The 16,245-nt window shown below is 41.8% G+C and overlaps 1 protein-coding gene across 1 annotated transcript in view; it reads right to left on the bottom strand.

Annotated features, from left to right (window-relative positions):
• Positions 1 to 16,245, bottom strand: part of APH1B (aph-1 homolog B, gamma-secretase subunit) — a 60,710-nt gene that overhangs the window by 12,214 nt on the left and 32,251 nt on the right. Inside the window, exon 4 of the mRNA XM_069222013.1 lies at positions 9,713 to 9,835. Within this exon, the coding sequence (XP_069078114.1) occupies positions 9,713 to 9,835 (123 nt within the window). The remainder of the gene's footprint in view (positions 1 to 9,712; positions 9,836 to 16,245) is intronic.

The following is a 16,245-nucleotide window of genomic DNA, read 5'->3' as shown; positions in this document are numbered from 1 at the left end:
GCTTCTTTCCCTTGTATTCTCACATTTATTTTTTGGAGCATAGAGTACTGATCTGTAAAGTGGACTTCCAGAGTGCAGATTGCATGGTTACAGCGCCAATAAAACAGTGCAATCCTCCTTAGTTTTGGACTTTACAAAACGGACTATATTTCTTATATGAGAAACTCAAAAAACGAACTATCTGTGAAATTCAGGGACAACTTCAAAACATCTCCAGGACATGGACCTTGGTATCTTGGGGGGAAAAAACACAAATTATCAGCCCACCAGAACGTTATAATAGAACTGTTGTTCGAAACAGCTCCCCAAACAAAATGTGAACCACTAGAAAATCTGGCATTTTCTGGGGCCCGACTGTGGAAAGAACTACCTATGGATAGCTGGAGAAAATAATCCCTACTGTATTTTCGAAAAGTGTTAAAAATGTTTTTTTTCGGTTAAGTGGTACACTTCTCTCTGCTTCTGTTTCTATTACTCCTCAAGTGTTGATTTTTCGGCGACTACATACGGTTAAGGCTGTTAAGAGTGCAATACAAATTAAAAAAAAAACATAACTTTCTCTATCAATGAGATAGGAAGGAGCTAGATACAAGAGTAAATGTAGAGCGATTAATTTAAATTTTCTAATATTGGAGTAGCAAAGACAGGGCCACTAGAATTATGCGGCAGTGCAGGACTAAATTATGCAGCAAGGTTGACAGAATTACGTGACAGTAAAAGGCAAATTATGCAGCACAATCTAAAGCATTATTTTGTTAATTTAACAACTATTAATACTGTCTGAGCAAAGCCACTTAAAAAGGTAATTCTTTACACTTTGCAAAGAATATACCCAGCACTAAACTATGTGTGGCTTTCTTTGTTTAGTAACTTTTACTCTGCTCGAGCTAGAAACTAATTTCTTGTCAAATCTCCAAATTTTGCAACAGATTGTGGATAATGTGGCATATTCAGCAAATCCATGATTATCAGGGAAAACTTTACGGTCACGCAGTATCATTATTCCAATGGCACTGAGCTTAAGTTAAGGTAGACCGCATAGAATGGTTTTATTCTACACAAACCAAAACCATTGTATGTAAAAGTGGCCTTCCTTACAGTAGGTGGTAAACAGAATCGTCATATTTCTGGATGACATAAATAGCGAAGACAATCAACCATTACCATAAGGATGGTCTAACAGAGGAAATTTCGCTGGAGGATGCCAATCCAAATTTAGCAGTTCCTCAGAAATTGTGAAGTATTTGATTATCGCCCAACTCTCAATAAGGCATCAAAACAGTGAAAGGTAAATTTGGAATCAAGAAAACATAACAGTTAAACATGATGTAAAAAAGCTGCAGAACCACATTGAAAGCAAAAGAATAGCTGTAGCGTCCTCCCCAGCCTGGGTACCTGCCACTGAATACGCCACACATAGAGCTATGTACTGCACATCTTTATTCAATTGCATGTAACTGCGAAATCAACATCCTAAACCTGCATTTCCTTCACCACGTTCTCACACCTACATCACAGCTCTACAGAGTCCTTCAGCTGCCAAAAAGGATTCCATCATTTATACTCACACAACAGTACATCTCCCCGTTTAATTAAAACATTTCCTTTTTTATTTAAAAAAAAAAAAATTACACAAACATCTATACAATCATAGCTCTTCAATAAGCCTTCTTGGTGCTGTGATTACTCGTCCCGATTGTGTTTTCAGAAACTGGGAATCAGCAACAGGAGTGTCCAGGATCTGCATTGGCGATGTAGTAGCAATAGCAGTCTGGAGGTTTCTAATTGTCCTTTCTGAACCAGTCTCTGCGTTGACCTCAGTATCTGGTCAGTGATGAGCCACATGTCTGAAACAAGAGGAATCTTGCATAATGGATTTCCTAGGGCGTTGGGCAGTCAACATGTGTCCTTTGTTAGTTTCGACATGGAATGGCTTGCATCAAATGAAGCATCAGACTTAAGTTTTCTCAGCTGACGGACGCGCACTTGATTTCCTCTTGTGAAGACAATGTATTTTGCATGTTGTCTCTTGTCTGCATGTTCTTTTTACGATTCAAGTCTTTTGTATGAGATTCTTCTTCAGTTCTCAATCTTGTGTTGGTGCATTAAGGTAACTTGGTAGTTACTGCTCTCCCAAAGGAGACAAACGGGAAACTCGTAGGGTTGAGTTCAAGACAACCTTGAGGTCGAGCTTTTCTAATGCAATACGCTGAACAGGTTACTTTAATGTACTCATTAAACGTTCAACAAGTCCATTAACCTATTGCCATAGAGGTGTGCTCTTCTGATGCTTCACATTAAGCAAATTGAGAAAGTCTCTGAGTTCTCGACTATTAAAAGGTGGGCCATTGTCAGATTTTAAAATCTGAGGAATACCCATGCCATCTGATCTCTCAATGACTCTTTCCTGAGTGATACATGAGAGAGGCTCTACTAATGGTAAACAAGAGTATTCATCCAAAATCACCATCAGGTGAGGCCTATTGTCAAGAGGACCGAAAAAGTCAACAGCAATTCTCACCCATGCATACCTTGGCAACTCTCACATGTTTAAGTGGTTTTGAGTGGTTTTCCATGAAAGGCAGTTGCATAGGTTGACAGGCCTTTCATTCTCTTTCAACTCTTTCATTGATATGAGGAAACCAAACTTGGTCTCAGAGAGCTTGTTTTCTGGAAATAACTCCATAAAGTCCTTCATGGGCCACTTCAATTATCAGTTATCGCAGACTCTCCCGAATTACAATTCTCAAACCCCTCAGGATAATGCCTTATTTTGTTATGGACAGTTCATCTTTGACATTTTAAAACTTCTGTTAATCACCGTCTCTGGTATTAGGTTGAGTATGTTGGTTCCATGACTGATGTGTAATAAAATCTTTCAGTTTTAACATTACTATCTTGACTCATGGCAGCGACAATTTGATGCAATGAAATGGCAGCAGGTGTGTTTGATTTCACAATGAAATGTATTTAGGCTTCAGCTGTCTTAGAAATATTACCTTGACACTGTATAAGCATTCTGGAGAAATAATCGGCAGGGTATTGATCCTTTCCTGGATGATGCATAATTGTGCAGTTGTACTCATGTAAGAGTAGACCGCAACGTTCCATGCATGGAGGCATCTTGGCCTTTGGATTGCCACAGATGGTCAGTAATGTCTGATGATCTGTCACAAGCGTAAAAGGTTTTCCGTTTGGGAACACGTGGAAATGTTCACAAGCCCACACTACTGCTAAACTCTTTTCAGGTTGTGAATAAGCACGCTCAGCCTGGGAAAACTCTTGTCTGCATATGCCACAATATGTCTTTGAGCATCTGAGTGTTCGTTGGGCTGTACAAAGATTGGGCCTAACTTGACCGGGCTAGCGTCAACAACAACTTCTATATGTAACTTTGGATCAAAATATGCCATTTCAGTAGCATTTTCAATAGCTTGTTTGATTCTCTTAAAACTTTGCTTGCATTCATGTGACTAGTGAAATTAAATATTATTTTCCATCAACACTCTCAATGGAGCAGTAGCTGGCCATGGTAAGGTAAGCACTGAGTGTACCATGGAAACATCTTGTGTGGAACTGGCAATTGACAGCGCTTGCGCTTTAGCTGGATCTGGTGTCATGCCCCCAACAGAAAAGATATGGCCAACAAATCTTATCTTTATCTTATTGAATTCTCTTTTTTAACCATTCAGTGTTAAACCTTCATCAAAAAGTAAACAAGACTTGCCTGAGAGCTACATTGTGCTCCTTCTGTGTAGCTCCCAAAACTAACATGTCATCGCTATAGTTGAAAGCATTCATGACAGGCACTATGATGCATCTAATCGGATCTTGGAAAATCTCTGCAGCTGATAACACCAAAACGGACACTTTTGAATCAAAACAGACCAATCTGTGTAGACAATATTGTAATATACCTACCATTCTCCTCAAGTTCCAACTGAAGATATCCTTTGTTTAAATCAAAGCAAGAGAAAACGTTTGCACCATTCAATTGTGTTATGTCAGGAATGTGTGGACCTGAATGTTATTCTCTTTCAACTGCCTAGTTTGCTTGACACACATCCATGCAGATGAATACAGCTCCGCACTGTCCATTTTGGGCACTACAACGATGGGAGAAACCCAAAGCGTCAGATCAGTAGAACGCTCAATGATATCATGCTTAAGTAATGATATGAGTTTTTTTTTCAACAGCTTCTTGTAAATTAAAGACAATTCTTCTGTGTCTTTGTGCAACATGACGGACATCCTTATTAATATGCAATTGTACTTTCACAGTCTTAAGTTTTTCTAACCCATGAAACAATGAAGGGAACTGACTTACTATTTTATGATGAGCATTCATGTTGTAGTGCATTGTGATCAGTCCCATATCAGCAACTGTGCTGAAACTGAGTAAACAGGCACTTGTCGCCGTACATTGAAGCACGTGGATGGGCACTTGCACTTTTGTTTTCTTGTGTTTCATAGTCGCTATGAATGAACCTTTGATTTACAAGGGTTTTGATGCAGCCCATGTGTACACTTTAGTATTCAATGGCGTCAGTCGTGGCAATGAAGATAGTTCATTATATTTCTCCTCAGGCATAATATTTATTGGCACACCACTGTTGACGATGAAAGGTATGGAACAACCGTTTATTTTCAGTTTAATCTTCAGACAATGTTTGAGTGACTTCGGTGCTTTTTCATGTCAACTTTTCTTTGACTGGTATTTTTCTTCACAAGCGGCCAGTCCAACATGTGCGCATTTCTCTGAGGTAAACATTGATATTGCACAATCATCTTCTTCACTTTTACTTGATACTGAAACTTTTTGATGATGATTTAGGTGATGATCAATTTCGTTTGGTGTTGTTTTGTCTCAAATGATTATGTCACTTGGCCTTGTGGGCGTGCGTCGTTCCTCGCTTCTGTGATGTTTAGTCGGCCATTTTGTCATCTTGCCATGACACACTCACTTTTTCCTTCGCCCTGCAAACCCATACAAAATGGTTCTCCTTACCACAACCTTTGCATATCTGTCCAATGGTGGGATATTTATCTTTGTGTGGAAATTACAATCCACACCTGAAACACAACTTCTTTTTCTTTGGAGACATCACCTTGTGTTCTTCAGCTTTGTGTTGCTTTGCATGTTCATGACTGACTCACTTTGGGCCCCCCTTTGGCCTCCATGTCAGCAGGTTGTCAATCAGCATGCTCTTCAGCTCCTGCAGCCATAAGAAGTCGCCCCAGACTAAGAGTTTCTCTCAGCATTCGTCATCTGAATTAATCTGATAGGCATCCGTCAATAACTCTGAGACGTATTGCTTCTTCATCATTAAATTAATTGAATCTACAGTGTTTGATGAGCGTATACAGTCTCTCAACAAATTTGTCTATGGTTTAACCAACTCTTTTTCTTCTTGACTGAAAATGCATTTTTTTAAATCTATATTAGGCACTGGTTTAAACGTGAGATTCAAAGCTTCTTTAATTTGACAGTATGTAGCTTCATCAGCTCGTGGCCATTTATTTTATGACTTCTTTTAGACCATCACCAACAAGATTCTTCAGGTACTTGATAATCTTTTTGTTATCTGTTTCTTCTAGCACACCAATGAAATCATTAAATGTCTCCATCCAAGCAGTCCATCGATTGCCAATATTTTGCTTTTGGGCAGTATCAAATGGTGGTGGTGGTTTCAGGAAGGTGGCAACATTTTAACCATTTCCAAAATTGTCTGACACTGACTGGAGATCTCGTCAACGCTACTTGGCGGTCTTGGTGAATTTGTTCACGCACAGCGTATCTGAGACCCTGTGACATGCTGGCCTCTGGGTCATCTTGGACAGTCTGTGTCTCCATTTGAGTCCCTCACTTTCTGGAGATTTCTGGAGTTGTGCAGTGCCACCACCTGGCAGCTTTGGTGATATGCCACTTCAGGTATTGGACAGGTTAGTAAGCACATCCCTTGTGCTTCTCCTTGGGTCTCCTCGCCCGCCTGGTGCAGTCATAGAGTTCTTCTACCTGGGGCTCCAGTAAGAGTAACAACAGTATGCTTTGTTATCAACTGTTCTGTTAGCTAGCGCTCTTTTCTGTATTTGATTGTGACTGCCATTAGCGTTATTACTCCGTTCACTGTATAGCTTTATATTGCGTAGTAGCACAGTACCTCTCTGTATGGCCTTGCCAGTAGGTTCTTGGCCAAAGATTCGCAGACTTCTCAGTGAAGCTTTCTTTATCCTCAAGCACTTCACATCAGCAGGAGTTGCGCTTCGACTCCACATACGCCAGCTATCGATTCTGCACTCCGATGAAGGCACATGTGGCACGCATAAGCAGGTTGCTTGGACCACAGCAAACTCTCTGGGAGAGCACTGTTGATCTTCAGGTTACTTATCCCCTATCTGGTCACCAGTTGTAGTGTCCTCCACAGCCTGGGTACCCGCCAATAAATATGCCACACACAGAGCTACATATTACACATCTTTATTAGTCTGCGTGCAACTGCAAAATCAACATTCTAAACTTGCATTCGCTTCACCATATTCTAACACTTACGTCACAACTTCACCGAGTCCCTCAGGAGTAAAAAAAAAAAAAAGGGTCCCGTCATTCATACTCACACAACACTACAATAGTTATTACACTTAAGTGTTGAACTAAACCTACACAGAATATAATGAAGCTGATAACAGACAGCTAGTGGAGTTAACACTAAAGCAAGTCATTGCAATACTTTCTGTGTTATGTAAAAAAAAAACAAATATTTGTAAGTTTAAAACAAAATATATGTAAGCGGCTAACAAGCTAGTCTATTCGTATGTGTCAGCTTCCAGTACCTAAATGTAAACATTAAAACAAGCAGAACTTAACCTAATCTTCATTTGGAATGACTGCTACTCACTGGAAACACATTCCCACAAAGAGATGACTATCAGATAATCTTCTTACACTCCAAAAACATATTACAATGTGGTATAAATAGTCACCAACTTTAGATCCTGCAATGTCCTTCGATGACGACATTGCATGTTGATATGAGCTTAATTTTTATTTCCTTTAATGCCTACATCTGAATTTATCTACATACAGCCTTTGTCAGCCTTTACACAATGAGCTACTGGGTCAGCAACATAGTGTGCAACATAGTCAGCAGACTGCAAACCATCTCAGATGTACATATGTGTGTGCATCTCTGTATTTATGTGGTATTAGTGTAGCACAAACTATCCAAAGGCAGGGAGTTCTGTAGAGGGTTACGTAGCAAGGATACAGTAAACAAGGGATTGGGCTGGAAGCTGGGGCCTAATAGTGAAGTCATGATGTCATGTGATTGAAAGAGGTGCATCTTCAACTCCTTCCTGAAACACAGCAGGATTGTGGCGGTGTTGATTAACATATAAATGGTGCTTGCGGATCCTGGGAGCAGAGATGAAAAATACCTTGTGCCTTGTTTTTTTTGTTTTGTTTTTTACACTTCTTTTATCTCTATCCCTATGGTGTCATGGCTGCAGGTGTGCAGAAAACCACCAGATATGTCACACTTGTCAACTAATTAGGGGGAGTTGCAGGTCATGATGGCTTTGCAAATAAGGCAGCTGGTTCTGAAGCTGGTATAGGCCAACAAAGAAACTCTGCGGAGTTACATCACATTTTCAGGCCCCAATGAGACATATTGTGGCAATTGTAGGGTGCCCTTAATGGGAGGATGGGGGCCAATGTGGAGTCTATGGCCAGGGTATCCACCATCCAGATGCAGTACAAGACCTTAACAGTTTACTTTCTGGGAGGAAAATTTTCACATTACAGAGAGCTGGTACCAGGCTTTCTTCGTTTTCTTGGCAAAGAGTTCCTCAAGGGCAAGGAAGAAGGAGAAGCATTGAATTACATTACTAGCGAATCCCATTCAATCTTCAGACTGTGGCAGACAGTGTTGAAAGTTCTCCAGCAAGATCACGTATTATAGGTTATCTACATGTGTGGTCAGAAAGGCGTTGTCTAGGATGTGTATGGGAGCTGTCTCCACGCTGCAGAATGACAGTTGTGGTTGAAGTGATCTCTGAGCTGATAGTAGACTGTTTCTTTTTTATCTTAATGAAGACAGGTAGGTGAGTAATGGGCCATTAGTTGGCAAGAACATCAGGGTCTGGTGTAGGTTTCTGTAGAAATGAGAGGATCTGGCCTGTCTTATGACATTCTGGGAAGGTACTTTGAGTGAAGGAAGTGTTGACAATGGTAAGTAGAGATTAGAAGTCATTATAAATACTGACACTCATGACTGTAAACGTACTGACACCTCGGTTTGCCTGCTCTTCTCTCACAAATCCATGGCTTCTGTCAAAACATTGGGTCCTATTTTGGCTTCTAATCTTTTCTCTTTTTTTTTAAATCTCTTATTAAGGATAATATCGCAATATAGGCGTACAAAGGCATTAATCCTGCCAATGAGTAAATGAGTGGTCATAACGAGAGCACAATAATAGTAATAATGACGGTGAGAGACAGAGCCATCCGATAGAAGACCATAACATACAGCATGACTCCTAGGAACGAATAATCGTCCGGTTCTAAGTACAAAAGGAAAAGAGGAGAAAAAGAGAAGAATATAATATTAGAACAGAATGCAGAATGTAAGTAATAGAGGGTAACCCGGGAAAACCCTGTGGGTCGAACAATATGGACTTCATAGGCTTATATAGGGAGTCTATAACCGGCAAGGACATGGAACCATCTATGCACTTGTGGAGCTGCAGAACGTTCAATGCCAAAGTTCGAAATCAACAGCTTGAAATGGTTGGTGTCACGTATGTTGACCGCATTGAAGCTAAACACAATCCAGGAAAAATAACAAATGATATAAGGGACTAAAAAACATATACGACGCAAACCAACCAAAGCATGCTGAACCATATCGTAAATGTGTGGAGAGGGAGACAAGGTGAGATAAGGTTCAGGAAGGGCAATGATAGGTGTAGCGAGAAAGGCATAAGGGGCTGCGGACATGGAGGTTTAAATAGGGTGTAACGAATGGAGTAAGGTAAAGAAGGTGCAGACAGCATAAGGTACTCACACAGGATGGGAAAGCGCCTGGGTAAACCAAATCCTAATATCTTCTATTGTATAGCACTGAATTACCCTTTGAGGTCTAGTATATATATACACACACATACATACAAACGTCCTGAGCAATAGCTCCCAGAGGAAAAAATGAGAAACCATATCAGATTCTTAGCACGGCCATAACCAGTTGGCAGAACAAACAGGAACCCCACAAAGTCATTATGGCATAGGCTGTACAACAAGTTGATCCAAAATACAAGTGTAGGAGCTGCACGCAGTATTTCCAGATATTGTATGAATTAACTGGTAAGAGAAAATCTGAGCTCCTTCGGAGCATTAAGTTAATATGCACTTGATACTGTTTGGATGTAAGAGAAGAGTTTAACTTGTTTACTTCACCCGGATCTAGTGATCCAATATTTTTGTCAGCTCATGTTTACAAACTCTGTCCATAACAACATCATTTATGAAAAAGAAAGCGCATTCCTGTGACAGTCATAGTCCCAAAAAAACATGTCAAATACATTAACACATAATATGAGGTTCAGACTACCATATAGACCTATAATGCCAAGCACTATAAATGTAAACAATGCACATAATTCTATGAAAATACTATTTGTGCTGCTTTTATTAGAGACTATTAAGAGCAATACATACCTGATGATACGAAGTAAAGAGGGGAGTCTCCATGAATCCCCACCGTCCCTGGGCCCAAGGAATCCACTAGGATATTTACAAGGGAAAATATGCCACTCATGATCCCAAAACCCAAGCCAGATACTGGAAAGACAAATAAGAAGCAAATCCTTAAATAAAGCAAAAATTGTAAATGCATTGCATATGAATTAACTGGTGGACATTAAGATGGCACACTACAAGCAAAGCCAAAGTGATGATGGTGCTGCAATACATAAGACTACAGTTTCCAGGGTTGGTGTCTTTCATAGATTCACATTTCTTTTGAAAGATTCCCAACAGCAGAGCAGGAACCCTGGTGACCACAACAAAGGGATACCTCTGTAATCAAATGCTGCTTGTGGATGGGCCTCCTTCCCTTTCCAAGGACCGACTGCACTGACATGCCCCTGTTCTGCTCCCATAACCCAAAGTTGTGTGGTTATAGAAAACAGGAGATTCTGCCACAGAGTGGTCCCAGTTTGATTATAGCCTTATTGTCCTTAGCTGATTAGTAATACTGACTTCTAGTTGCTTCTTCCCGACACTTGTAATTGGTTTTGGACCAGAAATGCAGGTGAGTTAACAGCCATGATCATGCTCAGCTCCAGGTAATAACACTTAAACTGTAAGTATCAGGCACATAACATCAGTCAAACTCTATGGAGGCAAAAAGGCTCAGTTAGTACTTCAATCTTTACAATATCTAAGATATTTGGAAATATTACATTAATCACACCAATGCTAATGAGCTCCTGCATGTCTACCAGTCTTGCTTAAGAACACACTGTAGCACGGAGACTCCTACCTTTCTCATCGTAGACAATGCCTTTCTGACCCCAGATGAAAATGACCCCCATCTCCTGATATTGCTGAGCCTTTCAGCTGCCTTTGACCCAGTCAACCATCCCACCTTCATATGAACCCTGGAGTCTCCAATGGGAATCACCAGCAACATACTTCACTGGTTCTCCTTATTCCTTTTCAACAGACACAAGTTTGTTCACATGGGCACCTTCAGGATCCTTATCACCAAAGAAGGCCTCCTGAGGAGTCCTCCAGAGTTCGATACTGTCCCCTGTGATTTTCAGTTTCCTCATGGAACCACTTGGTGCTCTACTCACAGATAACAGCATCACAACTCACTAATATGCCAGTGATACACAACTCTGTTTGAAAATCTCCTCTGCTTCAGACATTTAACTCATTCAACACTGCCTGCATGTCATCCAGACCTGGATGTCCAGTGTCTACCTGAAGCCCAACCCAACCAAAATAGAATTCCTGTAACATGGCAAAACAAGAAACAAGATATAGTACAAACCTGGCTCAAGTTTCACAAAATTCAAATTCCAAGTTACTAGGATTCACCCTGGACACCAGCCTCACCCTTATGAAACACACTGCCCCAAAAAAAAAAGGCCTTGTACCAACTCTCTTTCACAGAAAGTGAAACCATTTCTGCGAGAAAACGACTTCAGAACTGCTGTTCAAGCCTTGTACTCTGGCATTCAGATGATGGTAACATACTCACCCTGGCCTCCTGTACTTGACCCTGGCACCCCTCATCCATCATCCCACCAGCATACTTATTTCAAGAATCCTTACTCGTATGTGTAATTCTTCAAATCTTGTGTTCCTTAACAATACCTGTTCAACCATACTAGCTCAGATCTATAAAGGTTTCCTGGAGCCCTACATCTGCAATCCACTGAGTACTAAAAGCTAAATAAAAAATGTGGTGTCTGAATGTGACCAGCAGAATGATTCAATCAAAATTTTTATAAAGAGGTTATGCGCCAGCGGAGGGCAAACACAGGATGGGGAAGGAAAGCCACTGACTAACAAGCACGCAAATGAGTGACAAGAAAGCCAACCAATGATAAGCAATGGGCTAAGCAAAAGCCCACTGTAGGTATTGGTACGGTCCACAACAGGTTTTGCAACAACAGACAGCTGTAGGTAAGACCTAAATACATAACAAAAATAGCTAGCATAGCTAAAAAACAGACTGGAAGAGAGTGCATAGGTGGAAAATGCTGCTCTGCCATAAGATTTATTTTTTTAAAGACTAAGGGGTTCATGCTGGCGGTCAAAACACTGATCGCCAGCAACCCCTGAACCCCGCCGGCCACATTATGAACATTTCTGTGGGCTGGCGGGCGGAAACATTGTTTCAGCCCGCCGGCTCACAGAAAGGCCAGGCCGGGACATTGGCGGCCCCTGTGCGGCAGGTGCAGTTGCAGTGATCTGCGCGACAGGGCTCTGCACCATTTAACTATTAGCCTTAAGTATTCTTCTTCAAAGATCAGCTTATCAGTTCTGAACCCCCCCGCCCCCACATTTTACTTTTAAATACAACCGTCCCAATTTTGGAAACACACCTAATTCAACCAAAGGAAACAATAATTTACTAGGTTGGGTTGCAGACAGGGGAGCTACTCACAAGTAGCAGTCATTATATACCGCTGGCATAATGGAAACACTATGGCAAAGCAAAAAAAAAAAAAAAACTTCAAAAAGGAAAACTAAAGTCCGCTCGTGCAATGCAAAAAAAATAAAAATCAGTATTTATCAATTATGTAGTTTCTTGATAGAATGTATCGAGACCCTGAGCAAAGGGCGACAGAGGCGTTTACAAAACCTAGTACAGAAATAAAATTGAGCAAGGACAAAATAGGGCATAAGGGCATAAGAACAGGACAAAGTCTTTGGGAATCTGTTGGTATTTTTACTTCTACACCACAAAGTACAATTCACACTCATTCTAATGAAGAATGTTAGAAGATGAAAAAAAATATTGACACAAGTCAAATAATTAAAAAAATATATATATGTATGGTAAAGCCTAATAAAAATACTGGTCTATGGAAAAGATCCTTTACAAATGTTTGCTTTTGCTTCAAAAGGTGCACAATGAAGCTGCCTTGTAAGTGTTAGGTATTAGATGGCAGAAAGTCATCAATAAGCATTGTAAAATTAGTTTAGGTAGGAAAAGCAGTAACAACTGTCAGGCTGTAACACCTGAGGGAGTCAGTAGAATAGTCACCCTGGGATGAAAAAAGCCAGGAGTCTCATGAATAGGATAAGTGTTAAAGTGAGAGAGAGTGGAAGTGAAACGTGCTCTTCCTGAGCTCCATGTAGTCAGTCCCGCTCACCAGTGGCATGCCCGAACCCAATTCTCCTGAAGTGCAAAAGAGATGAAGCAAGGATGAACGGCTGTGAACCTCAGGAGCATGAGCCAGAAAAGCAGGCTGGCACTGTGTGCTTCCTGACAGACTTGCTGTATGTGCTATGAGAGGGCATGCACTAGGCTGCCTTCATTCCTTCCTTATTGGTCCAAATCAATCAGTAATTCTACCCCTATTGTTCAACTCCCAATTCTCTACTGGTTGGAGTACCTCATATGCCTCTCCCATCAGCCCAACTTTCTTTAATATCTATTTGGCTCTTCTATCTCAATTTATTAAGGATCACCAGCTATCTCCGATATGCTATGCAGTTCACATGCATATTATTCCAAGGGTGGATAGCACTGGTGACATGCCCCGTCTAACTTTGTAAATGGCTTGAATCCAGCAGAGGGCTGATGTCCAACAACTGTCTCGAGCTTCATTCAAATACGTCTGAGGACTTAATCCTAGATGGTCCTTTGTCCTATTGGACTTTAAGTCACTGGTCTTCTGGACTTGGACAATGTCCCTCTCTAGTCTTTTTAAAAGGAAGCATTTCCTTGGTGTGTGTCAACCAGAGTCCTACGTTCTTCAAATTCCTGCTTGCTTCCTATGGTGAAGAAATCTTGACAAGGGAGCAGGTCTTGTACCAGTTAAGCTATTGAAACCCTGGCTGTTTACTAATCACTTGCCTTATCATAATAGTTATCCTTCAGTTCTTCCTTTCAGTGCCACCTTCGGGCAACTGAGTGATTTATAAATATAATAATGATATTAATAATGTTCCACTAGCTGGCTGCAGAGTTCGGGAGACAGAGTGAATTTCCAAATGAGAAGGCGGTAAGTCTGCTTCTTTCTGGAATGTGGTAGAAACTCCACTATCTGATGAGGTGGTAAACTTCGCTCCACCAGCGAAGTTCACAAAGTTTTTGCCACTCCGCGCTTCGCTTGGGGCACGGAGTTCGGCAAAAACTCTGTCAACATTTTTCAAAGATACCGCAGCACTCAAGAATATTTCGTAATCAATAAGTCATCCAGGTGAGTTTGGTTATAGTAGGTTCCTTTTATTTGTAGATATGGACATGATAGTAATAAGATGAGTGTCGTTCCACAATCACAGCCAACACGTGTTTCGTCACAACAGGTGACTTTTTCAAGGCTAATTGGGTATGTGAAGTCTAACATGGAAAAATCACAACAGCGTGTGTCTCAATATATCAAAATGTAACAAGCTGGATAGGAAGTCAGTCACATGTTCATGCAACAGGGTAACAGGTAATCCCTGATGCAACAGACCATGGAAAGTCTAGAACCTGTAGTCCAACAGCAACTGTGCGACAATCGTATTCCAATCAAAACTCTGCCAACCTCTGCGTAGCAGAGTATACTAGCTACTGTTATCGGCTTGTGTTCCTCCTCTCCTCTGGGGGAAGTGGTGCAGCTTTCTCAACACTCTCTTCTCAGAGCTGAGGCAGCTGCGGCTCTTCCTCCCCAAGCGCACAGACTTCAGCCAGACCTGCAGAGGAGCGGACGCCTGTGGGAGCTCCCTGTAGCCCCATGCACCCAAAGGAGACAGAGTGCACTCTGGGAACCCATGCAACCCTGCCCAGGGAGAGGCTGACAGCTCTGACCGCGCACATCGCGCGCTCTTCGGTGATGTGACAGACTCTGCAGACACTCAGCCATAGGTAGGACAGTAGGTCTGTCCTTACTCACTAACGGTCTGGGAGCACCTGCTGGAGCCCATTCATTCTGCTGGCACAGCACTCCCCGTGGGGATGAAGATGGGGAGGATGTTGGCTGGAGCAGGGTCAGTGCCAGCTCGGTGGGTTCCGATGGAAAGCAGGTAAGGGGACGCAGTATTTGTTCAGTGGCATCAATATGGAGGGAAATGCTTACCCACTCTGGGCCTGTATACCGCTCATGACAATGGCAACAAGCTTTATTTCAGAAACGGGTTCTGCTTTCTGGAACACCATCTCTGCCCACTTTTCCATGATACCTTCCATCATCGAAATACAAGGGGCTCATTAGGTGGTCTATTGAAATCAAATGATCTGGTTTCAAATCCTGACTTCATCACTTGCAGATTGTTTGATCCTGAGCTAAGCACACTATCTCTCTGTTCACTGGTTTCCTTTTTTGATCCCGTTTAATAAATGTGTGTTGGCTTATTGTCAAATTACAAAGAATGCAACATGTAATTTGGGGAAAATTGGCTTAGATTTGCATTGCATAAGGAGTGAAATCCTCTTGTTAAAGGAAGAGGTGCTGCTGCTGAGGGTGTGCGTCGAGGGCACCAGTGCGGTGTCTTCACAGCTCTTCCCGGCAGGTGCAGTGGGGGCTGTCCCTGGAGGAGGTCCCAGAGTCCCCCTTGGGTGTACCTTATCTCTCTTTAGACGGCTCCATGTGCACTGGAGAGGAGCAGGTCTGTGTACTTCTGCCTCCACTGACACTACCTCAGCTGACCTCGGCTTCTCTGAGCCACGGGCATGTCTGTGGGTGCCCTGCAGAGCTGAGCCCAGCAAGGACCAGACTCAGCCTGCTCTGGGTGAAATACAGTCACTGAGGTAATATTTCCTTTTAGACCTTTTCACCCTGTGTGCACGCGTTATTCAATACTGTTTTTTCAGGCAGCCCGATAAGTCACTTGGAGGATGGCAGTTCGCCGTTCCATGGGAGCCTTTGACAGTGGCTTTCTTGTGCTTGTGCTTCGCATGCAATGCTCACTCAGTTGTTTATACAGGTTGTTGTGGTCCTCATAATTCCCTTTCTGGTGTTTGTTATTAATAGATGTTACCATTTGTCACGACTGAACTCCGAGGAATTTCACTGAGTTTTTATGTAACGCCACAGAATTCTGCGGAGAACAACTCTGCGAATTCCGCTCATCCTTAATATCAACACAACACTTCACATTAACCCCTTCGCTGCCAGGCCTTTTCCCCCTCCTGTGCCAGGCCTTTTTTTGCCTATTTGGAATAGTTCTCGCTTAGGCCATCATAACCTTTTTGTCCACATAAGCTACCCACACCAAATTTGCGTCCTTTTTTCCAACATCCTAGGAATTCTAGAGGTACCCAGGATTTGTGGGTTCGCCTGGAGGCCAAGAAATTAGCCAAAATACAGTGAAAATTTTGTTTAAAAAAAATGGGGAAAAAGGGCTGCAGAAGAAGGCTGGTGTTTTTTGCCCTGTAAATAGCATTAACAAAGGGTTTGCGGTGCTAAAATCGCCAGCTTCCCAGCTTTCAGGAACAGGCAGACTTGAATCAGAAAACCCAATTTTTCAACACAATTATGGCATTTTACTGGGAAATACCCCATTTTTACGATTTTTTGTGC

The sequence above is a fragment of the Pleurodeles waltl genome, chromosome 3_1 (assembly GCF_031143425.1).
Source record: "Pleurodeles waltl isolate 20211129_DDA chromosome 3_1, aPleWal1.hap1.20221129, whole genome shotgun sequence".
Classification (NCBI taxonomy): domain Eukaryota; kingdom Metazoa; phylum Chordata; class Amphibia; order Caudata; family Salamandridae; genus Pleurodeles; species Pleurodeles waltl.
Note: the sequence above shows the minus strand (reverse complement) of the source record. Positions and strands in the feature narration are given on the sequence as shown.